The sequence below is a fragment of the Artemia sp. Qi Xiang Cuo genome, chromosome 1 (assembly GCF_049724085.1).
Source record: "Artemia sp. Qi Xiang Cuo chromosome 1, ASM4972408v1, whole genome shotgun sequence".
NCBI classification, from domain to species: Eukaryota; Metazoa; Arthropoda; class Branchiopoda; order Anostraca; family Artemiidae; genus Artemia; species Artemia sp. Qi Xiang Cuo.
This window is the reverse complement of record NC_142794.1, coordinates 58,218,193-58,244,953: the sequence shown is the minus strand read 5'-3', so window position 1 is coordinate 58,244,953 and position 26,761 is coordinate 58,218,193. Positions and strand designations below refer to the sequence as shown.

The 26,761-nt window shown below is 37.2% G+C and overlaps 1 protein-coding gene across 1 annotated transcript in view; it reads right to left on the bottom strand.

The window, feature by feature from the left end:
* The window catches only part of LOC148956519 (transmembrane emp24 domain-containing protein 1-like), a 41,007-nt gene that overhangs the window by 2,650 nt on the left and 11,596 nt on the right, over positions 1–26,761 (bottom strand). The window contains exons 3-4 of the mRNA XM_089085676.1: positions 11,649–11,841; positions 3,095–3,262 (exon numbers count right to left, since the gene is read on the bottom strand). Of these exons, the coding sequence (XP_088941802.1) occupies positions 3,095–3,262; positions 11,649–11,841 (361 nt within the window). The remainder of the gene's footprint in view (positions 1–3,094; positions 3,263–11,648; positions 11,842–26,761) is intronic.

The window sequence follows — 26,761 nt, the reverse complement described above, 5'->3', positions numbered from 1 at the left end:
AGCTCATAAAAGCCTGAAAAAGCAAACTACTCAGCCCAAACTTTTGGTTTCATACAACATACACCTAGTAAATACTCGTAACCCTTAGCACATAAACTCCTTACTTACAAACCTCCCCATCCAAACTTCTAGTTTACACATACCCCACCTACCCCCCTGCCGGGGGGCCCGGGGAGGGGGGGTGGGGGACCCGGATGGGTCGAGTGGTACGGGGGGAGTCTAGGATGTCGTGAAAACCAGGGACGGTTCCGGGGGGGTCGAAGCGGGGTTTGGGTGGGTTTAAAGAGGCATTTTGAGACCAGTGGAGTATCTTGACGACCCTGTGCGAATGGGGGGAGTTCATTGGACATGGGTAGACTAGAGGTGGCCGTGTGGGGCACAGGGGGAGGGCCTTTGGGGCACAGGGAGGGCCTTTGGGGGTCTGGGGGGCCCTTGAGCACCGATTGGTCCGTTGGGAGCTCGGTGGACCTTTGGGGGCCGGGGGAGGGCCTTTGGGGGCCGGGGGGGCCCGGGGGGAGCCGGGGGGACATTTGGGGACCGGTGGAGGGCCTTTGGGACCCCGTTGGTCTTTTGGGAGCTCGATGGGCGTTTGGGGGGCCCGGGGAGGGTCTTTGGGGGTCTGGGGTGGGCCTTTGGGGGCACCGGTGGCCCTTTGGGAGCTTGGGGGGGCCTTTGAGTGTCTGGGGGGCAGTTGGGGGCCTGGGGGACCTGTGGGGACCGGTGGCGGGCCTTGGGGAGCTGGGGGGGCCTTTGAGCACCGGGGGCTTCCTTCGGGGTTGGGGTTGGAGGATTGGAACCCTTTGGGGTTGGGTTAGAGGACCTAAAAACACTGTTCAAATGAAACTTGTGTATTATAACGACCATACTCAAATTCTCTTCTAAATTCTCTTCAATAATCTTCTTTTAAAATTTCTCTATCTGCTTCGCCGAAATAATTCCATAAAATATCTAAAACAGTTTTGCCCAAATTATCACTAAACTTCAATTCAGCATGTTCCTTTGTTATGGTCATCTCTGTACTAAAGTATATCAAATTAATAGGAAACTTTTTCGTGCCCTAAAACAATTCATCGCTAAGATGATTCTTGCCTAATTTTTTCCATGACCTTTGGTTATTAATATCCATTGGAGTTCGACCAAAAGAGTTGTTCCCGAGTCAAAGACATTAATTATTTGGATATATTACTGGAGAAATTTTTCTAGGGCGAAAATTTTTAAAGTCTGACAGATGATGTCATTGATTGATTGATCTGTAAAGAAAGGGGAAATTAATTTGTTGTTTCTAAGGGGAATTATTGATTCACGATAGGTGAATTGAGGTTGACAGCACAGTTGTTCCAAATTCTGGGAAACTTATATCATTGCCTAGAGCAACAACAACAAATACTATGTCTGGACACCATGACATTCGCGATCGATTACGCAATCAATTTCTCAGAAATTCACGTCCCCCTCGAGTCCTAGATCAATAACATTGCTCCCGTTAGAATTCAATGCGCATGTGCAACCTTCGCCCCCGGAGTTATTACACATAGAAACATCAAATAAATCGACCTTGGAAAAAGAGGTCATTGACCCCATTACGTAATCATTCTCCCTAGGGAGGCTATGCCCATATATGGACTCCCGTCATTATTAAAAATGCCGACATAACCCCGTGGTTCTGTCCGCGCTGGTACCCCCTCCTCTACTCACATAACCTCAGCAGAAATAGGTATAACTTGGCCTTCAGAAAGACTCCGTGGAATAATATTAAAAAATAGCTTTTTAAAAAGAAGATCAAAATTTTTATTTAGATGCGTAAACATAAAAGCGAAGTGGGTAACCCGCATAGATTCATTGATCAAGTCAACCAAACTATTGATTCAGTTAATATCTACTTTCGAAGAAATTATGACATTTTGCCAATCGCGTTGACCGCGAGGAAAATCTATACCCTTACCACGAACTGTGCGTAAATGTTTTTATACGCACACCTAGTATTATTTTTAATATTAAACACTGTGCCCACTTTTGGCCGATCCCATTCCCGACATACCGGGCCAAATTCAGGATGAAACATATCCTCCTTTCCCTAAAACAAACCCCAGATGTAGACTATGGGCAACTTACAAAACTTTCATCCCTTGCTCCAAAAGCTGTAAGCTGTGAGGGTTATGTCAACCCCCGGGGCGCAGTTATTTGACTTTTAGATTATTTTGAATTAAATTGTTATGTAAAATTTTTATAAGATGTTTATTTTTTCGGGGGGGGGGGAGCTAAAAAGGGTGGGGGGGATGGTTGTCCTCAAATCACTTTCGACTCTTAAAAAGGGCACTAAAACTTCTGATATCCAATCGAATGGGTTTCCTCTGAAGGCTCTACGACCCCCCTTCAACATGAAGCGGCTCCAAAAAAAAAAAGAATACATTGAAGCCTTTCTGGTGTATACCAATCTTTTGGTGCAAATGGTGTAAATCAACTGTATATTTGAATCACTTATCTGGATTTTCTTTTCTTTCTTCTACTGTTATTTGGAACTGCCGTTTAGTTCTTCGATGTTTTTTACCCTCTTGAATTATTTTTTCCAAGTAAGTCCGTGATGTTTTTAGTTCGTCGCCATTCTACAGCTTTTGCATTGAGTGTACGTTATTGATCATATATGCAAAATATCCGTGGTATTTTACCTTCTTTGAATATCAATAATCCTAAGGACCTTGACCCTATCTTAACTTTTATTTTTCTGAGTCTTGTTTCGTTTCCATTTGAGAAACACACTTGTTCGTTTTTGTTCTTTTTTCGGAATGGGGAGGGAGTAAAATTAAAGAAAAGGTAATAGCTAGGTAGATTCTATAGAAACTATTGGGCATAAAAATTTTTGACTCTTTTTTTTTTGGGGGGGGGGAGTGAGGCATGGGCTCCAAACATAAAAAACGAAAAAAGGCTTCGTGGTACATTATCATGCTGGTTCGTCATCCCTTGTGTAAGATACCGGTCCTCTACAAAAGAAACAGGCCAAACAAATCTTTAAGACCAAAACTTGACACATTTAACAAGGACACAATTCGTTCACATCTACTTTTTTCCTTTTTTTATAATAATACTTAAGAATTACCTGTAAAGTGGATGAACAGATTACGGCCAAAATAAACACTGAGGACCACCAGTTGACTCGTGCAAAACTTGCCTCGGCAACATTCCTATCTCTGGCTTCTAGCGCCCTTAAATCATTTTGAAACCGCTCTGCACGTACTAGATTATCTCGGACTTTCGTCAAATAATCCTAAAAAAAAACACCCTTAGCCCTTGACGATTGGAGCTATAACAAAATTTTACTTTTTTTTCTGATAAGGAGCACTAAAAAAAGCTCTGTGACATTCATTGTCTATCTTACTTTATAAAGAGCCTGTCAGACGTCAGGCATAAAAAAGACCAAAAAATAGGGTGTACTCTTTTACCAAAGCCGGAGAATTTTCTTTTACACGGCTTCCTCCAAAAACAAAATCGTGAGCACCCTTATGTTTTGAGCAACCCAACAAGTCATTTTTTTTTTTTTTTTTTTTTTTTTACTGAAATTATTTATGAGTGCAACAAATGTATTTAATGGATGATTGCACGTGTTTTATTTACCGATTACCTTCTAAAATACCTGAACAAAAAATTTTATTGTCAAAACCAAGTACATATCAATGAGTTTCCCACTTCATATCAAAATACACGTATTATTGAGAAGTATGGTGCTACCAACATTATCCAATAGTTTAAGTTGCTTAATGCTAATTTAATAAGACACGCCTTTGTGTCTTTACCCCTAGGTCCAAACCATAATATTATCAGCGTGTTTTTGTCTGAGATAAATATCTAAGTTGTCTAATTGTCATTGTATTTGAATTTTTATTCCTTTTTAGTGTAATTACCCCGCTTGTTTTGTTTAAAATGTGTTATAAATAAATTATTATTATTCTTGAAGCACTGTGAAAAATAGTTTTTATTTCATTCCAATTTCTCTTATGTTCAAGCAATCACTGTTAAACAGTTGGGGACAAACAAAAATCAAATTTTAGTGGGAGGTTGACGAGGAGGCAGCCCCACTCTTTCCATTAAAAAAAGGACATTTATTTCACATTTTATCTCTGTTCATTTTCACACCACATACAGGGTTCCCAAAATAAGAGGGGCTATCATCCCCTCAAGCCCCATTCTTTGCATCAAAGTTTATCTTTTCTAGAACACTGATTCGAGAAAAAGAGCTCATAAAGTGTATTTGCATTTCAAATTAAAGCGTAATCTTCCAGAATAAACTGTACAATGAAAGGGGAGATTTCCCCCTCAGTACCCATACTCCACGCTTTATCCTATATTCACACGAACACACACACGCATATAAATATATATATATATATATATATATATATATATATATATATATATATATATATATATATATATATATATATATATATATATATATATATAGAGGTTGGAGGTTTCTCATCTGAAGCACCTTTTAAAAAAGTTTGTAAATATGGGACAAGAACACTTCTGGAGATTAAATAAAAAAAAAGTTTTTTTAACTGAAAGTAAGGAACGACGTTAAACTTAAAATGAACAGAAACTATTCCGTATATGAAAGGGGCTGTCCCCTCCTCAACGCCTCGCTCTTTACGCTAAAGTTTGTCATTGTTAAAAAAAATAGAGTTGTGAAAAAGTCAAACTTTAGCGTAAAGAGCGAGGCGTTGAGGAGGGGACAGCCCCTTTCATATACGGAATAATTTCTGTTCGTTTTAAATTTTAACGTCGTTCCTTACTTTCAGTTAAAAAAAACTTGTTTTTTTATATTTAATTTTTGAACGTTTTTGAATTAATGCAGGTTTTGATTTTGGCTCACCGTACATGAATAATTAAAAAATAAAATGGAATATTAATTTTACTTTTATTTGGTTAAATGGCTTTCTCAAAACCTGTTTAATTTTATTTACAAGTGTTTTTATTAGTAATAAATATACGTAACTTACGAATTAACTTACGTAACGATCCTCTATATTCTTATATTTTTAATACGTATATTAGAGGGTTCACCCCCTAGTCAATACCTTGCTCTTTAAGCTAAAGTTCGAATTTTGTTCCAATTCTTTAAAAATTACCCCTTAATCACAAATGCCGTTAATTAGAATAAATAGCTCTTATGAAAGTACTGAATAATCTTTGGCTTAAAGAGCGAGGTATTGACAAGGGGATGAGCCCAATCATATACATAATGTTTTCTGTCGCTTTAAGTTTTGATGTTACTCCTTACTTTCAGTTAAAAACTTGTTTTTTTATATATATATAATTTCTGATCTTTTTTTAAATAATGCTGGGAAATCCGGCACCCCCTTCATAGCAATGTCCGTTCTCCCATGAAAACTTCCTTCATTGAAATATCCTCCCACATAACCCCCGACCCACTCGCCCCCCCCAACTACCAGAAAAAATCCCCTCTGAAAACGTCTGTATACTTCCCAATAACCAATACTATATGTTAACATTGAATAAAGTTCATAACTTTCAGCCCCCCCCGGGGACTTTGGGGGATGAAGTCATCCTTAAAGACACAGTTATAACATTTTTGACCATGCTGAAAAAAATGGATGTCTCAAAATTTTGATCCGATGACTTTGGGAAAAAAATGGGCGTGGGAGGGGGCCTAGTTTCCCTCAATGTTTTTGGTCACTTAAAAAGGGCACTGGAACTTTTAATTTCCGTTCGAATGAGCCCTCCCACGATATTCTAGGACCACTGGGTCGATACGATCAACCCTGGAAAAAAAACAAAACAAAAAACAAACATACAAACAAACAAACAAATAAACACACATCCGTGATCTTTCTTCTGGCAAAAAAAATGCAAATTTCCACATTTTTGTAGATAGGAGTTTGAAACCTCCGCAGTAGGGTTCTCTGATACGCTGAATATGATGGTGTGATTTTCATTAGGGTTCTATAACTTTTAGGGGGTCTTTTCCCCTTTTTTCGAAAATCAGCCAAACTTTCTTAGGCGCTTAACTTTTGATAGGGACCAAACTTGATGAAACTTATATATTTGAAATCAGCATTAAAATTTGATTCTTTTGATGTATCTATTGGTATCAAAATTCCGTTTTCTACAGTTTCCGTTACCATTGAGCCGGGTCGCTCCTTACTTACAGTTCGTTACCACGAACTGTTTGACTTGAGCATCCCCTTTGTTTTAACAGAATCCGTTGGTCAGTACCCTAATAGATGCCGTATGCTTTCGCTACTTTTCGATGCTTTATAGCCATTAATTTTTTTTTCGGATAAACGGTCTATAATATCAGTTCATTTTTCAACGAACACGCATACGAGACAAAATCCTACTCTGGGAAAATAAGTTATGTCACATTTGCAGATAGTGGCATTAGGGTTCTTATACATGTTGGATTCCATTGTACAGATTTTAGTAAGATCAAATCCCTTGTTTGGGAAATTTAAACCCGTTTTGGCAATGAAAATTTTCAATTACTAAAGCTTTTGGAGAATTTCGGAAAGTAAAATTACCAAATGTAGCACATTTAGAATCAATAAAAATAATAGATGCTGTTGTTGCATTTATTGTAATCAAAATTTTGTTTTATAGAATTTCGGTTACCGTTAACAAGGGTCACTCTTTACTTACTGTATGCTCCTAAGAAGTGTTTGAACCAATACCCTCGTGAATGCGAGGGGGATTACCACTTCCTCTTCCAACCCCTATATTTTACATTTAAAGTTTAACATTCGTACAACGGTGTGTCAAAACAATAAAATTCCCTAAAATTGCACCCCTTCAAATACTTCTCAGTAGAGGATCGGGTCTTAAATATAAAATGTTGAAATTTATAATCATCGTTTTCATGGTTTTTCAAAGAAATTTTTCAAACAATCATTTTTGACAATTTCCTCATGGGCGCCATCAGGGTAGGAGAAGATATTACAAAATGTTTAAAATAGGAAAACGAGAAATATTTTAATTTACATTTTAGTTAAACAAAGCTCTTGTTAGCCCCCCCCCCCTCTCGGGAAACATCCTGACCTGTCACGATTGCCACCTCTCCCTTTTTATGCTTTTTATGCACGTAAGCATGTAAATGTAATCTTTTATGTTACGCTTAAGATAGTCACGTAATAGGAGGGTAGCTATCACCCCGCAGGACCGTCATCATGGCCTTAGTAAAAAAATATTTCTAGGAATGAAGAGAGATTATATAGATTTCTCTTGTGTGCTCGGTTAGATCATTTAATTTTCATCTAAATTCTTCGCTCTCTTTGAATTACTTTCCCCCTTTTTCAAAAGTTGGGCACGTTTTCTTAAGTTCGTAAATTTCGATAAGTGACTTAAAATTTCATGAATTTTAAATATTTGAAATATTAAATACATTAAGTCTGTATATTTTCATCAAACTTTTCATAAACTTTTATTCACTATTAGCGCGATTCGCCCTTTACTTGCAGCTCCTTTTCACCAGCTGTGCAATATAAAAACAAACGACAAAAAACGACACGTTTTTCCGTTAAGTGTCTATAAAAACGAAGTTCCTGGTGTCACCTGCCTTTCCCTCCTGGCATGTTTCCTGACTTTTTCATGAACTGTCCCTCCCCTATCACCTCTCCATCTTCTGCGCTGCAATATGAATGAAATATTGGATGTTACAAAAGAAAACATTTTCTGCAATAAAAAGAAAGCTGTCACCCCACATTACCCTTATTCCGGCTTAGTTCAAATGAAGAAGGATTAGAATTTAATTCCTACTCCCTCCCCCCCCAGTCCCTTTGCTCATGGCCATGAAGAGTTAGACAATTTGGGCACTAAAATGCACTCTTTGAAGAATCTGCCCCCGACTTATTACATGACCTACCTCCCCTTCTTCATAATAGCTAACACACAATTATGCTTAAAAAGGGCCCTAGAGCTAGTAATTTCCGTGCCACTGAGCCCTCTCCAAATTTATCAGCACCATTTTTTCGTGCGATCACCTCTGAAAAAAAAACAAAACAATGATAAATAAACACGCATCCGTGATCTTTCCTTCAGGAAAAACAAAAAAAGAGCAAATTCAAAATTTTTAAAGGTAAGATCTCAAACCTCGAAAATAGGCCCTCTGACATGCTGAATTTGAGTGTGTGATTTTCATCAAGATTTCAACCTATTGGAGTGTTTCTCTCTTTTTCGAAAATCAGGCAAATTTTAGTAGGGTCGTAGAAGGCCAAATTTTCTTAGGTTGTGGGAAGGGCATGACAGCAAAAGGCTCGAGGAAGGGGGTTGGTTGCCCTCCAATCACATTTGACTCTTAAAAGTGCACCAATACTTTCATCTTCTAACCTCCGAAGGTTCTTTGACCTAACCTTCCATATGAACTGGTTCTGAGAAAAACGAAACAATACATTGAAGCCTTATTGCTCATTAGTATATGCAACGATAGAGCGCTGCCTTTGACAAAATGGAGATATATGAAAAAAGAAGATTCCCAAAAAGTTCAGTGCTAAATTTGAACTATAATAACCTCATAAGAAACTTCATTATTTAGTTCAACATATGGAATTGAAACCCGATTCTGAAAGCCTCAAAAATTTATTAAAATTTTTCAAATCGCATGTAAAGACTTTTTAATGTAATAAAGGAGTCACAAGGGTCAGGTGTAACTTTCCTTCTTTATAGCAGAAACAAAAGTAAAAAGGGTAAAATGACCAAAACTTTCTGGAATTACACAGAAAATAAAGTATTTGATATCAAAATCGTGCTAGCCTTGTTTAAGAGCCAAATCAAACTTTTTCTGTTTAAAAAACTGCTGTTCACCATAAGCCCAAATGACACGAATAAATTTGTTATTCGGCTTTTTCTTTCTTCTATAAATCTATGAATTGTAATTTACCGCACTTTCCATAGCCCAGTCAACAAGCAAATTGGTTCTAGTTGTATAAAATGATATGAAATTAACTGAAAAGGATATAGTCTGAATTTTCCCCTATGGATTTTTTGCTCTTTCTCCCCCCCCTCCCGTAGATTTTGAGTTATTTTTTAAAATATGTTCATTGACATAAACCTCTTTTCGACATTTTGTTTGACAAAATTGCGAAAATACATCAAACCTACCCGAACCCAGGTTTTGAGATATACATTTTGCCTCCCACCCCTCCACTTTTGTGAATTGACGCTCCTGAGAAACAATCAAAGACAATAAGGCATGTGCAACTGAATGCTCACATGCTTTATGCTTACTGCTACACATACTTACTGGATAAACAACTTATCCAGAAGATGGCGCCAGATTTCCCCAGATAATTTTTGCTTGTCCAGTCCTTGGGGGCGGAGCCACCAGCTAAGTCTGACCATGGTGCAGCGAGCAGCAGAGGTTAGTGAAACGAAGTCAAAGTATATTTGTTGTCAATACACAACGGGTGCAGCGATGTTCAAAACATATAGTGAGTTCAAGAACGTAAAACCAGAGTTGTTCTTGCTTGTCTTCTGGATCCCAGAAACAAGCACCAACTCCTAAACCAAGAGGCACTCAGAAATGCTAAAAGGTGATTAAAAGAATAAGCACAGAGTCAGACATTAGAAGAAAACAAATTAGGCACTGCAACAGGAGAGAAGGAAAACCCAAAACGAAGGAGAGTGGGCACAGCAAGTTGGATTGACTGCCTGTTTAATAACATGCTTGCAACTTCAACATATGAGGAAGAAGAGTCAGCAGATAATATTGATCAGCATCTGGAAAGGTACATGAGTGAGACTGTCATTGACAGAAAAAAAGCTGTCCATTAGAGTGGTGGCGAAATAACAGCAGTCGTTTCAAGAGGCTGGCACAACTTGCTCGGAAGTAACTCTTCTGTCCCGAGCGAAAGAGTTTTCAGCACAGTTGGGAACATATATAATGATAAAGGAAGGTCTTTGAAAGGGCAAAATGTTGAAAAGTTGTGCTTTCTGTATTACAACTTGCCCCAGTAGGATCGGACTTGTTAAGCACTGTCCAGACTAGAACTTTATTTGGTTCTAATACTTTTTTCTAAATCATTTCTAAATAAATATTTTTTTTCATTATTTGAAATCCACAGTGAATTATTGAGGCCGTTCTGTGGTGTTTAATAAACCAGGGAGGAACATGTGAGTATGAATATTGGCAGAGAAGGCAGGATTTAAACTTCAGGTAAGTTTTTTTATGGGGGGGGGGGGAATTCATCAGCAAATTATATCGGTACCGTGCCGGTACGATACCGATATATCGGTATCAGACCCCCAAATATCCAAATCGGTTGGGCCCTACTTCTTAAACACTGTTCTTCATAAAAAAAAGGTCACCTCCGTATAGATATAAAAAATAATTTAATATTAAATAAAAAGGTTCACGTATTTCCATGCTTCTTAGCACCATTTCATTAACTTTTTCTGATAGCAAGAGACTTCAAAATAAACATGCCAGCTTTGGCATCTTACACTTACTTTGAGCCTTAGCGCGGCTAAACCACTTTTAGCTAGAGTTCAGTAGAAAACCTCTTGCATTTATTTAGGCGTCAAGATTTTCTATAATTTGACACCTATTTGGCTCTTGGTTTGTTGTTTTCCCATTTGGCGAGCAGGAATGCCAAGAATTCTAAGGGACGGCGCTCGTAAACCATACATTATAACATAAAAAATGGAAACATTCTATGAACATTTATTATTTTTTTTTTACTATTTATGAGAATCTAGCAGTTTAGAAATCAAACGTAAAATGTGTTTTGGAGATTATCTCAAATTGTAGAGAAAATATCCGTTGGCTTCAGTTTTTTTCCTAACAAAATTTTCATCTTTACCTCTTTTGCAGACCAACGCAAAGACCAAACAAATCGCTTAAGGCAGACTAAAAATGCTTAACATAGCAGAAATAGGAAACTCGTTTCAACAACCGTACCCCGTAACAGCAATTAAACAAGCAGGTCAGGTACTAAAGAAAATCTAAATAAGTTGATATTACTGCTTTTAGTGAAAGGAACGACCTAAATACATTTTTTTTTTTAGCAACTTGAGTTGTATGTTTCAAACTTTCAATAGTTTTGAGCAGCTTCTAATCGCTAGAAATTTAATGAACGAATTAGCTTCGGCAGGATTAAAATTAATTCATTTTCAGTTTTCAGCAAGGTTTTAACAAAATTCACTTATGTGCAATGTGTCAAATGAGAAAGTACAGAAAAAAGAATAAAATTAACTTTTCTCATATTTGAATACTTAATCAGCAACATTATAGATAATTTATGGCATATTTTGTAGCAGAAGAAATCATAAAAAAAAAGTAACAATGTTGTCAGTGATCATACTAAGAGAATTTGGAAGGAAGCCAAGATAATGCGACAAACTAGTGTTGTTCTCTGAATTTAAAAAAAAAGTAATACTAGACATATGAAGTATGATGCTGTATTGTTTTTCTTAAGATCACCATGGAAATTCATTAAAGCAGTGTGTTCGAGATGCCGAAATAGTCTGACAGATTTACTTGTTCTTAATACGCAATGGGTAGTTTAGGTATGCCAAATATATTAGATGGGTGGGAAGATCAGGCAGAAAATACTAAGATATAATGGTGATTCCCCATAGATGTTGAAAGGAAGCTAGAAATAATAATGATGTTAATGAGAGTAGTAGACTGACAGTGTTACCTGGATTCCTTTAAACGCGATATCTTGCATTTCCTCAGGTAGCATGTCAGGTATATCGAACTCTCCCCAAATTTCTTTTGATTCGTCTTGGTCATTTTCAATAAGTATTTCAAAAAACACACTTTTGGCACTATATATGCTGAAAGAATTGTCAAAACAAGCTTCGTAATCACCAGTCTCGTCCATTGTTTGCCTGGAAAGAGACTAATTAATAATAATAATGAAACCCATATATATATATATATATATATATATATTTCTTTTTGTTTATTCCTATATTCACGGCGCCAAGTACTTAAAGATATCTGATATACCGCTATTCAATTACCTCGTTTTGAAACCTCGAGGTTTTAATGTCTGTTGAACCTTTTTTTAAAGGAGTCAACAGAGGGATTTGTAGGAATAACATCCCCAATATGATCGTTTCAGATGCAGTGCCTCCCACTTTACAAGTCCGGCATCAGACCCACAGCTGAATATGGATGCCCGCTATATACTGGTGCCCTGAAAACGCTGTTAGCCCCACTCCAGAAGATCCAGAATAGAGAAAACAGGGCGGGCTGCGCCTCTTCACATGACTCGCTGCAGCCTCTAAATGAAAGGTTTGATGTAGCGTCGATGACCGTTTTCTACAAGTACATGAATTCGCCTTCCTCAAACAAACTCTCTCGCATTGTTCCCCCCTTTGTCCAACCGACAAGGCAGACACAAATGCACACAGCTCGGTCAAATTATCTAAAGGAGGACACGCCAAGTCTCGAGTACTTGGGAAGAGCTTCATCCGGTACTTCAAATGAATGTGCATTGTCAGTTTAATATACATTGCTGATATTTATTCCTTAAAATCTTTATTAATTTTTGATGTCTTAAAGTTATAAAAGTGAAAACATTAAGAATTTTTCTCAGTAAAGTACATATTGTATTCTTGCTTTTAGAAACCATTGGGGTTTTGACAGCTACTCATATTAATTTCTGCTCGTTTTGAGTTTGACTCTGTTATTTATTTTAATTTCTGTTCGTTTTGGGTTTCATTTATTTATTGATACTGATTTCTGGCAGTTGTATGCTTGGTACATTATTTGAGTCTATTTCTGTTCATTTTTGGTTTAATGGAATTCTTTACTTTTTTTGAAAAACTTATTTTGTGGAGAAACTTTTTTTTTTAAATTAATTTCTGTTCGTTTTATATTGACATAGTCTTATTCTGGGAAAAAGAAAATAGTACCTTGAATCCTTCCCGTTTTTCTTTAAGAATTTATAGTATGGCTGCTATTTATATGCTGGAAAAACTTTTTCAGCAATTTTTAACAACATAAACTCAAATCATGACACAAATAGTAGTGTTTAATTTAGTCATATACATCCTCTAATTGACGTGATAAATAAAACTTAATCCCGTTCCCAAAAAATTATATCTAGGCCTATGCTCTTTCATAGCATGGATACAATTACACTCTTTTTATTTAGTAAAAACTTAATAGCCTCGGTCGTTCTTGGTATATTGCTGAGATGTCTTACGAGCAACCAGCATACAAACAGTGTGTTTTGATTTAATTTTAAAGCAAAATTTAGTTTCTGAGCATAATGGGCAAACTACGTAACTGTGGGGGGGGGGGTTGACCCACCCAATAACCCTAGAGATATAGTTACTAGAATATTCAGCTATGCTGAACAAAGTAGCTGTCTTAAAGTTCTGATCGGAAGTGTCTGGAAAATTATGAGCTAAAGAGTAGGGATGATTGCCCTCCTATCATTTTTTTACTCTTAAGAGGGTACTAGAACTTTTAATTTTCAATCAAATTAGCTCCTTTAAAATATCAATGATATTACTAGCTATGATAGAGCATCGCTGCCTATGTCCTTATATGTTCTATAGTGCTTATATACCCTTTTAATACCTGCATGCATATAGTTTTTCGTTTAATTGAAACTCCCCCAAACGTTCCCTAAAAGTTTCAAATTAATGTCATTAGTGTCGTTAGTTACAGTAACCGCCGAAGCAGTGCATTAAATGAATACACACAGTGTCTTTTGGCTAACTAAAAATCCACAACCTATGAAGGTATGAAGGTGAAATTTGCAGAGAATATTTCTGTTGTATGGATGACAACCTGCCATTCTATGCAGGTTTTCAAAAGGGCATATCAGCAATATCTTAGGGACAGTTTCGAGTGTCATATTAAAACTTGCAACGCTTGTTGTGGGGGATGTTGAACTAACCAAAAGACGACATTTGCATCATAATACTAATGCTTTGGACTCCTACAACTACTGCTACTACTACTACTGCTACAAAAGTTAAGACTACTACTATTAACTGTACTCCTACTGCTACTGCTATATTTACTGGTGCTACTACTACAACTAACAAACCTAAGGGTATGAGTTTGAAAATTTTGAGTGATATTGTAACTGTATCGAAATAAATCGAAACACACTACGCCCATATAGGTTGTCAAAAGGATGCATATACAATGCTTGAGGACTGGTTGATGGTATTAAGCTAAAAACTTAATCGTGTGTTGAAGGGGATGTTGAAATAAAAAGGTGCTGTCTGCATACTGCTACTGATGCTACTACAACTATTGCTACGCATAATTACTGAACCTTTGAACAATATTGAAAAAATTGATGTCTCAAAACTTTGTTTGGATATTTGTACTGGGAAAGGATGGACGTGGGGGGGGGAGGTTTCTCTAAAATCACTTTGACTCTTAAAAAAGCACTACAACTTCCAATTTAAAATCAAATGAGACCCATCTGAATTTAATACAACCACCCATTCCATTAAAAACCTTATATGCCCCTAGGGCATAACTTACAACCCTTGCCCCAGGGTTCTGGGAGGTTGTGCCAACCCTGGAGGCATTGCTATATGTTCTTTGGACTATTTTAGACAAAAATGCCATTACACAGTTTCAATCAGATGCATTTGGTGAAAAGAGGAGTAGTTGGGTAGGGGTACTACTTGACCTCCACCACTATTGACTCTTAAAAGGGAACTAGAACTTCTAATTTCATCCAAATGAGCCGTCTCTAAAGCTTATACAACCATCCCTTCCATAAGAACCTTAAATGCCCCAGGGGCAAAATTTACAACTCACGTCCTCAGGCTCTGGTAGTTTGTAGCCTATACATCTCATTTTGGATACATCTCAGGAAAACACGACGTGTTCGTGTGTGTGTGTGTGGGGGGGGGGGGGTAGCTGTGCTCTGATCACGTTGAATCTTAAGAATGGCAATAGAACTTATGATAAACAATCTAATGAGTCTCTTTCATAGCATCTATGACCACCCTCTTTATAAGAACGTTACATGACCCAAGGGCACAGCTTACAATTCTTATCCCTAGAACTACAGGGGGGGGGGGGGCGGTGTTTTCCTCACATATATGATTTCCAGAATCTTCAACTACGATGAATAAAATTATTCTCTCCAATTTTGATTGGAGGTGTTAAGGCAAATGCTGAGCGTGGAGGGGGTGGGGGCTGTTTGCTCTCAAATCACTTTGACTGCTAAAAATGGCATTATAACTTCCAATTTCAAATCAAATAAGCCCCATCTGATGTTTATACGACCGCCCATTCAGTAAAAACCTTATATTCCCTCATAAAATACTTTATAACCCTATCTCCAGGGCGCTGGGGGGTTGTGTATTCCCTAGAGACATTATTATATGTTCTCTGGAGTATTTTGAAAAAAAATACTCCAGAAGAGGGGGAGGGGGCTAAATGCCGCCCATCACATTTGACGCTTAAAAAGGAACTACAACTTCCAATTTTCAAACAAATGAGAGTCTAGACAACCATCAAGTTAAACAACCATCCTTTCCATAAAAACCTTAAATACCCCCTGAGCGTAACTTACAACCCTTGTCCCTAATCTCTGGGGTAATCTATAGCTGCCCTCCGATCACTTTGACTCTTAGAAAGAACACTAGAGCGTCTGATTACCAATCCAATGAGCCCCCTCCGAAGTTTATACGACCACGATGTTACAAAAACCTTACATGCCCCCAGAACATAACTTACATCTCTTGCCCTGAGGGCTGGGGGGATTTTTTATCCTCAAAGACATAATTTCCAGACCTTTCAAATGCGTTGAACAAAATGGCTATCTCAAAATTTTTATTGGAAGTGTTTGGGGAAATGATGGATGTGGGGGGCGGGGGGAGAATTTGCCCTCTGATCACTTTCGACTAATAAAAAAGGCACTAGTCCTCTCAACGTCCAATCGAATGAGCCCTTTTTGAAGCTTCTACAAAAAAACTTTCTATAAAATCATTAAATGCCCCAAGGGCATAACTTACTACCCTTGTCCTGAGGGCTATGGGGGGGGGGGTCATCCTCAAAGACATAATTTCCAGACTTTTCAACTACGTTGAACAAAATGGCCATATCGAAATGTTGATCGGAAATGTTTGGGGAAATGATGGGCGTGGGGCGGGTGATTCTTCCCCATCCATTACTTTTGATTATTAAAAGGGGCAATAGCCCTCTCAATGTCCAATCAAATGAGCCCTTTAACCCTCTCAATTCCGAATTGAAAAGCCCCTTTTGAAGTTCCTACGACAACACTTTCTATAAAAAAAACATATATGTCCCCAGGGGCTGTGGGGGGTTTGTCATCCTCAAAGACATAATTTCCGGACCTTTCAACTACGTTTAACAAAATGGCTATCTCGAAATTTTGATTAGAAGTTTGGGGAAATGGTGGACGTGAGAGGGTGGTTGGCTGCCCTCCAATCACTTTCGACTATTTAAAAGGGCACTAGTCCTTTCTATTTCCAATCGAATGAGCCCTTTATGAAGTATCTACGACAAAACTTTCCATAAAAACCTTATATGTCCCAAGGGCAGAACTTACAACCCTTGCCCCGAGGGGTGTGTGGGGTTTGTCATCCTCAAAGACCTAATTTCCAGAACTTTCAACTACGTAGAACAAAATGGTTATCTCAAAATTTTTATTGGAAGTGTTTGGGAAAATGGTGGGCGTGAGAGAGGGGTTAGTTGCCCTCCAATCACTTTAAACTATTAAAAAGGGCACCAGCCCTTTCAGTTTTCAAGCGGATGAGCCCTTTTCGCAGTTTCTATGACAACGCTTTCTGTAAAAAAAACCTTATAAGCCCCCAGGGCATAATTTGTAACGCTTGTCCTGAGGACTGTGGGGGAGTGCCATCCTCAAAGACATAATTTCCAGACCTTTCAACTAAGTTGAACAAAATGGCTGTCTCAAAATTTTGATTGAATGTGTTTGGGGAAATGATGAGTGTGGGGAGGCATTTGCCCTCTGTTCACTTTCGACTAATAAAAGGCGCTATAAAGACCCTACATGCCCCTAGGGCATAACTTACGACCCTTGTCCTGAGGGCTTTGGGAGGGGGGGTTTCATACTCTAAGAGATAATTTCCAGACCTTTCAACTACGCTGAACTAAATGGCTATCTCAAAATGTTGATCGGAAATGTTTGGGGAAATGATGGGCGGGTGATTCCCCCCGCCATTACTTTCGACTATTAAAAAGGGCAATAGCCCTCTCAATTTCCAATCAAATGAGCCCTTTTTGAAGCTTTTACGACAATGCTTTTTATAGAAACCTCATATGCCCCCAGGGCATAACTTTCAACCTTAGCACTGAGGGCTGTGGGGGGGATACGGTTGTCATACTCAAAGACATAATCTCCAGACCCTTCAACTATTTTCAACAAAATGGCTATATCAAAAAGTTGATCGGAAGTGTTTGGGTGTGGGGGGGGGGGCATTCGCCCTCCGATCGCTTTTGACCATTAATAAGGACACTAGCCCTCTCAATTCCCAATTGAATGAGCCTTTTTTGAGGTTTCTACGACGACACTTTCTATGAAAAAAACATTGTTCCCAGGGCATAACTTACAACCTTTGCCCTGGGGTATATGGGGGTTTGTAATCTTCATACACATAATTTCCGGACCTTTCAACTACGTTGAACAAAATGCCATCTCAAATTTTTGATTGGTGTTTAGGGAGATGGTGGGCGTAAGAGCGGGGTTAGTTGCCCTCTAATCACTTTCGACTATTAAAAATGGCACTAGCCCTTTCAATTTCCGATCCTATGAGCCCTTTTTGAAGTATCTACGACAAGAGTTTCTACCAAAACATTATATGGCCCCAGAGGCATAACTTACAATCCTTGCCCTGAGGGGCGTGGGGGATTTGTCATCCTCAAAGATTTAATTTTCATAACTTTCAACTACGTTAAACAAAAAGGTTATCTCAAAATTTTGATTGGATGTCTTTGGGGAAATGGTGGGCGAGAGAGGGGGGTTAGTTTCCCTCCGATCACTTTCGACTTTTAAAAAAGACGCTAGCCCTTTCAATTTCCAATCAAATGAGATCTTTTTGAAGTTTCTGCAACAACGCTTTCTATAAAAACTATATATGCGCCCCGAATATGAGTGCTGTGGGGGGAGTGTAATCCTCAAAGACATAATTTCCGGACCCTTCAACTACGTTGAACGATATGGCTGTCTCAAAATTTTGATTGGATGCGTTTGGGAAAATGATGGGTGTGAGAGGGGGGTTAGCTGCCCTCCAATCACTTTCGACTATTAAAAGCGGCACTAGCCCTTTCAATTTACAATTAAACGAGCCCCTTTTGAAGTTTCTACGACAACGTTCTCTATAAACACCTCATATGCCCCTGGGCATAACTTACAACCCTTGCCTTGAGGGCTATAAGGGGGTTATCATCCTCAAAGGCCTAATTTTCAGGACTTTCAACTACGTTGAACAAAATGCCTATCTCAATATTTTGATTGGATGTGTTTGGGGAAATGGTGGGCGTGAGAGGGTTAACCCTCCAATCACTTTCGATTATTCAAAAGGGCACTAGCCCTTTCAATTTCCAATCGAACATGCCCTTTTTGAAGTTTCTATGACAAAGCTTTCTATAAAAAAGCATCATATGCCCCCATGGCACAAATTGCAATCCTTGCCCTGAGGGCTTTGGGGGAGGGTGTCATCCTCAAAGACATAATTTCCGGATCTTTTAGCTACGTCGAACAAAATGGCTATCTCAAAATTTTGATTGGATGTGTTTGGGGAAATGGTGGGCGTGGAAGGGGTGTTAGTCGCCTTCCAATCACTTGTGGCTATTAAAAGGGTACAAACCCTTCCAATTTTCAATCAAATGAGCTGTTCTGAAGTTTCTTACGACAACACCGTCGATACGAAGTGCCCTAGTCTAAAAAAAAAAAAAAAAAAAAAAAAAAAAAAAAAAAAAAAAATCGATGTTCTAAAAACGTCGTTTTAACTGAAAAACGCCTTATAAGCCAGAGTCAGATCGAATTTCAACCACAGATTGAATTTTAATCATCCAGATGGAATTTCAACCACAACGAAAATGGAAATGATACTTTTGGATGCAGCAAGACAAGTATGACAGTTGCTAGAGGAGGAAAGTGACTCTGACAATGAGCTCCAGCTGGAAAGTTAAACAAACCAATGCACTGGCTGGTAGATGGTTCCTACATGGTTTTCGATTTTAAAACTTGGCGCTCAACAGTAAAACTAAAGTAGTGAAACAGAAAATGATGCTCAGTTCGTCATTCTAAAGAACGACGAACTAAGAACGGCTTAAAAACGCGAAGTAGAACCGAGGTTTTATAAACGAACGGCTTCTTGGTAAAACTGAGGATTGGATTTTGATAGAACGGCGAAAACGAACGCAGCAATTGTTTGCTAATGATACAGCAATTATTTTGAGGGCTGGAAACGACGAGGTCTTACGACTAGACACTCTTGCTTTAAATGTAAGTTTTTGATCTAGCGCTAGTAGATTGATCCCTAAGCTAGAGATGTCAGAATTTATGGTTTTCAAGAAAAGCTCAAAGTCAATGAACTGTGAGGTTTTCCAAAATATTGAAGTAGGGATTTCTTCCTGAAAAATGTTTAGTGTTTTTAGATGTTTATGGATATCTATAGATTCAACCCGTCATTTAAAGGCATATTAGTCAACTTAGAGCAACAGTGTCCAGGAAACTTGGTTGTTTGCATACACTAAGGTTTTTATTTCCAAACCCAATCTTGACAAGTTTATACTTTAATTGATTGTTATTTTATGTATTGCCCGATTTCTTGGATTTTGACTTTTCCTTCAAATCTACGAGGGCTGTTCAGAACAAATCAATAAGAATTCTAGACCACTTTTTAGCACAGCCTAGGAGGACTAACAAATTATATGAAACTAAAACATCTTGTATATTTCTTAATATTCTTGATTTAAGACAGGTTTTTCATTTTAATTTAGAAATGTGGTCTTTAAAAATCCAACATCGAGATCATTTTTTGAATAACTGAAACTTTTGATTGAAAGTCAACATTTTCGTTTATCAAGAAATAGGAACAAATTTATTTTCCTGTTTGCTAAAATGAGAGGTCAAGATTAAGTATAAAGTATCAGCTTTTCCTCGTTGCAAATGAATATAAGTTACCAGAATTAGTAAGTGAAGCACCATTGCTGCTTAGGTTTAACAGAAACTTAAAAAGGACGTTTCTTTCAGCCTACAATAGCAGGTTATTTTAATATTTTATAAGGAATTTGGGGATTCTTATCCCTATTTTCTTTCCCCCCCATTTTCTTCTCCTTTCTATTTTTATTTGGACATAAAGACGGATATTTTAATGGGAAAACAGGGTGATATTCAATAACACAAACCTGACAAAATTTGAATTTGTCACTGAATCAATGGCATCTACCACAGCCCAGCAGTATCTTAAAGCTAATTATAAAAATGAAATGAAAATATTTATAGAGTTTACATTCTTGCATACAACATTTTTATTGCATCAATAGTTTTTGGTTGGCAAAATATATCATATATAAACTAAACATGAGAAAAAATCTAAATACAGAAAAGAAATACAAGTTAAAAATACCCTAGCTTGCTTAAATTTTACCTAGGCTCTAATTTGCCTTAAATTACCAAACATAGCCTTTTATGAAATTTAATTCAAACAAATAAACTTCTCAGAACCCCCGTTCTCCTTGGTATGACAACCCTTCAAAGCACTGACGCTTCAGTCATACTAGACCAATGTCATCACTGTGGTTAACAATATTGTAATCTTAGGCAACAGACTTATCTTCCTATTCTTCCACCCTTTTTGAACGAAAAAAAAAAAAACCTGCACCTTGGCTCTTCTATTTTTAAATCTTCACCAAATCCACCGACTTTACTAATAATACTACCCAGACAATTGAAACCACCCACTTGATTGGTATTCAAGCTACCTCACCATCAATTCTTTGTCCTCATTTGTTCCTTGTATAAGTCTTTTTTAACACTATCATAATTATCCTTGCACCTTGGACTCACAAAACCCTCAAAAATTCATTCATTTTGTTAGCATTTTTATTTAGGATCCTCAAATCATGCACATAATCTAAGAACAGATGAATTTTACCTTCTCTTTTGAATCCTTGTAATCCCATAGCCCTCCCTGAGCTCCTTAGGGAAAAGTCCATGGAAATAATCCATATAAACTGGGGTAAGACAAAACCCTGCTAAATTTATTCAGAAACATAGATTTACAGAAAAAAAAATGTTTACTTTTATAAAACTTTAGCTTTAATCCCAAAAATTTAGAATTGTCCCATCACTGCTATGTAAGACTACTGTCAATGGTGCTAACATTTTCTGTTTTTACATCCCCTTCTTCGCAATAAAGGGCCAAAAGTCTACTTTTATTCAGTTTCTTATGTAATTCTCTATGAAACAACCATAAGTGATAGCAATTATATAGAACTTCTTCCTTATCAATTTACACGCAACTTAAATTTTATAGCAGATGACTTAATATCATACAATTCAAGAGCTATGATAAGCTCGAATTCAAGCAAAATAATCTGTTGTACCAAACAACAGACGGACGCAGACCAATCGAAATATATTTTCTTGATTATTATCGCTTCTAATCAGTAGTTGTACCAAACCTATCCAGCTCAAGTCATCCTCAGGGCTATACTGTGGTGTTTATCCTTCCCATAGTATAGTGCAGACGGTTTGATATCATCTATTTTCCCTTCTTATTTTAGTTTTATATTTGTGTTTAAAGCTTTTTCCAATAGGCAATGTTCAGAAGTCCTCCAAAAAAAAAACGTCCCCCCAGATCCCAAATCAAATTCCATAGTGAAAGATACCCATCCTGGCTGGTCAAGCACATTATCTGAAAGTTCTAATGATGGCTCCGATTCGGAGAATAGGACAATGATAACTGTAGGTCCTAATGCAACCATAAATGATGATAATGGGTTTCAAGAGGTCCTCTCTAGAAGCTCTAAAAAAGGAAAAAAATCTCCCCAATTAAAAGCATTTCCCCTCTCCCTGCCCAAGATCCTCCCTCCAAAAAATTACAAATTTACCTTAAAATTACTCCCACTACCCCCTTTGAAATAAAATTGATCACTGCAATAAGAGTTGCAATTTTTAAACTGCTTAAATCAATGTTCTCCCTTAACATTAACCGTGATGGATCTCTGCTTATAGCTGTAGAAGATCAAAAATCAGCAGATACAATAATTAACCTTAAATCCCTTCTGAATATCCCAATTATTGCATCTAATTGGAACCCAAAACAATCACCAACAAAAATTGTAGTTTACAATGTTCCCCCAGAGATATCTACTCAGGAGTTAAAAGAAGGCCTCTCAGATAGGGCTGGAAACACAATCCCAGTTGAGGATGTTACCCAACTTGGAAAACCTAATTCTACTGGCCTAAAAACTAGTAAATCCTTCTTATTCACACTAAAGGATAAAATTGATATCCCAGAAAATTATTCCTATTTGGGCAAATCAAACCACACAAGGAATACAAACCTAAGCCTATTCAGTGTCAGAAGTGTTTCAAACTGGGACACACGACAAACAAATGCAATGAAATTCTCCAAGAGTGTAGTACTTGTAAATCTTTCCATCCTAAAGAGCTGACAACTTGCAACAACACCCATCCTACATGCATCAATTGCAAAGGTCCACATGAATCTACAAATAAATCATTATGCCCTGCATACAAGAAAAGAGCTCTAACACTCCAAATATCAACAGAGAAGGCCATCCCATACCCCTTTGCAGCAATGGAAGCAAATGCTGCCCAACAATACCAAATAAAGCCTGTAATGAAACCAACCAAAACCCCCAAGTCAAATGCCCCAAATGCATCAAGCACCCCATATAAAACAGCATCTTCTAAAACCCCTAGCTCAAATCCCTATCAGAAGGAATCACCAAGCCAGCAAGCCTTGTTTTCCGGTGAGATGAGGCCAGCCTGGCCCTCCCTCCCAAGAAGAAACAAACCAGAAACACTACCAGGAATCAATCTCTTAACTAACAAACAGGATGCACTACCAAAAATGCAATCCCCAAATATATGCTTATTCATTCTAAACTGTAATGCAGTTCAGGCCATGAACATACATCAACTACAGAAAACAAAAATTATTGCAGAATTGGCAAAAATCTACATCCCAGATGATATGCTCATTCAAGCAAAAAAAGATCTTGCTTTACTTTTAACAAAGCTGAACATTGATACACAGTCATATGAAGAATAAATCAACAACACAACATTTATCAATACTCCAATGGAATGTAAGATCACTCACAGAAAATAAGCTAAATGAACTAATATCATTTATGAATAATAATTCCATTAATATTGCTTGCCTCCAGGAAACTCATTTAACCCAAAATCAACAAATTAAGTCTCTGGGATACACTATCCTGAGAAAGGATAGATCTTCAGAGAGAAAAGGAGGTGGTGTAGCTTTATTAGTTAATAATAATATAAAATTTTGTGGCATCAATTTTCCAGATTTTGAAAATGATGTTGATGTAATTGGTATAAGTGTTTGGCTGAATAATTTAAAAACCTACATAATAAGCTTTTATAACCCTAATGGCCAAACTTCAGATGCCAAGGATTTCTTTAATTATATAAATAATTCTAATATGTTAAAAAACATCATTATTTGTGGTGATTTCAATGCCCACAGCCTTTTGTGGGGGAATAAACCAGCAAATAAAGCTGGTAAATTTATTGAGCATATGACTTCAAATAATAATGAATTAGCTGTTGCTACCCCTCCAAACCTAAATACATATTTTAACCCCAAAAGTGCCAAATTCTCCACAATTGACCTACAAATTGTGTCTTTAAATTTTTTGAACAAAATTTACATAAATAAAATTGATAGTCTGTGTACAGACCACTATGCTATAGTTTGCTCCCTAAATGAACCTGCTGAAACTTCATCTCATACCTCCAAATATATCAACGCTAAAGCAAATTGGTCTATTTTCCAAAATAAGCTAAATGATGAAATTACAAGTTTCACCCAAAGTTCATGCATTTCTAACACAACATTTGACACATGCTGAAGCATTGACATCTTTACTAATAAATACAGCTAATCATGCTATCCCCAGGACAACACCTAAGAAAACATTCCCTAAACAAATTCCTAAAGCATGGTGGACAAATTAGTGCCTAAATAAATGTAAGATAAAAAAGTCAGCTAGGACATAATTCATAAAAAAAAACAACACCTAATACATATTTAAAAAAATTACAAGCAGAATCTAATCTGAAAAGGACTATAATAGATGCTAAATATAATTACTGGAATAATTTTGCAAATAATCTCTCCATAAAAACGCATGAGCCGCTTATACATAAAGTCATAAGCCACATATGTGGGAAAAAGACTTCTCCCAACCCACTCCTGTATGAGCTTTTACATAATAATACCCATTATGACAACGATATTGAAAAGGCTAACCTATTTGCAACTCTTTTTGTTAATAAGCTAACATCAAACAATCAAAGCAATCTGTCCACAATTCCTATGAACCCTAGTTACCAACCACGCCCAGGATCCGAGTACATAACTAATCCATTTTCAATCCAGGAATTGAATAATGCAATACATCATATTAGGTCCAAAACTAGCAGCAGCTATGACAATATACACCCTACATGGATAAAGAATCTCACACCTTCATACAAACAAGAACTGCTAAATTGTTATAATCACGCTTGGGCATCCTCTAGGTTCCCCAATATATGGAAATGTTCGTCCCTCCTACCAATCCTAAAGAAAAATAAACCAAAAGATAACCCTGAGTCTTATAGGCCCATAATGATTACACCTGTGATGGGGAAAATAATGGAGAAAATTATTTATCACAGACTCCTCTGGTTTGTTGAGAAAAATAACATGATCCCACACACTCAAACTGGATTCAGGAAATACCACTCCTCAACAGATGCTTTCATTTTGCTAACAAATGCAATAAATGAATCTTTCTCAAAAAATAATATCCTAGTGGCAGCTTTCCTTGATTTTGAAGGAGCATATGACAATGTGAACCACCAAATCCTTTTAAATAAACTTGCAAACCTTGGAGTACCTCCCAAGCTAGTATCCTTTATTAAATCCTTCATAGAAGTGCGAAGTTTCATTGTTTGTGTTGGTTAAGCCTCTTCACCCCAAAAGACAATATCCAAAGGCCTACCTCAGGGAGCAGTCCTCAGTTGCCTCCTATTTGCCCTATATCTCTGAGACATGAACCTACCCCACACGAATCTACAATATGCTGATGATCTGGTGCTGTGGTCATCTGGCAACACCTTTCAGATAGCACAGTCAAATCTGCAGAAGTCACTTTTCCAGTTTGAAAAATTCTCTCAACATTCAGATTTACCCATTGCACCCACCAAGTCAAAAATAATCCAATTTCACAGGAAGCGAAACCATGTTAATGCAAAACTAACTCTAAATAAAACAACCCTTCCAGAAGATAATAATATTAATTACCTAGGTCTCATGCTTGACCAAAAACTTAATTTCCACCTCCACATTTCAAACACAATAAAAAAATGCTATAGAAAAGCAAATATACTAAAGAGACTTCTTTCCACACCCTGGGGTTGTAAGGAGAAAACCTTACTCCAGTTTTATAAATCACATATAAGACCCCATATTGATTATGGGCTCATTGTATATGGTGCATGTGCAAAGACCCAGATGCAAAAAATTGAAACAACACAAAATGATATAATACGTCTCATATTTGGTCTTAGGAAACCCACAAGCACCAAGTTTCTGCTTATGGAGAGTGGATTAACAACAATAAGGGATAGACGTAGCTTTCTCTTGATAAAACATCTTACAAAAATTGAATCAAATAGCTCACACACATTACATAATTGGTTAAGAAATCAAGCCATGTATAGAGGTATTGCAGATGAGTATGCCAATATTCAAAAGAAGTTCCCTGTACCAGCAAAGTCTATTGCACCTACTTTCCCCCAATCCCCTCCATGGACTTGGTCATTTCCCATAATAAATACTGAATTTTCAAAATGGAATAAAGATTTAACCCCCATTGCTTTTGTTCAAAAAAAATTTGCAGAACTTAATACAATTACCTATAAAAATCACTTCCAAATGTTTGTTGATGGGTCAAAAATGAATGAGAAGGTTGCAAGTGGTGTTTTCCTTCCTCACCTGAAAATTGCAATGGGAGAGAGATTATTTAATAATTTATCTATAATGTCTGCTGAGTTAAATTCCATAATCATGGCATTAGAACACATTAAGCAAAACCAATCTTTGATTGAAAAATTGAATAATATTATCATCTATTCCGACTCTTTATCAAGCCTTGAGTTGCTGGCCTCAGCTCCTCAATATAAGTTGGACATTGACACTTATCATTGTCTCAGTATTATTGATAATCTTGCTTCAAGTGGCAGAAACACTTACTTTCAGTATATTCCTAGCCACTCTGGCATAAGTGGTAATCATCAGGTTGATGAAATAGCAAAAAATGCTATAAATATTGACCAGCCAAGTGGGAGACCAATCCCAATTAGAGATATTTACTGATGGAGGCTATCAGATATTAATTTTAATAAGATTAATCCTATCCTTTCCCCCTTTCCCAATAAGTATCTTTCTAAAATTTATCATAGAATTCGTTCTGGAACAAATGGACTAAATTTCCTTGCATTCTCATATAAGATTTCTAATTCAAGTGGTTCAATTCCCCTGTCCCCTCTTTGCAGGCATT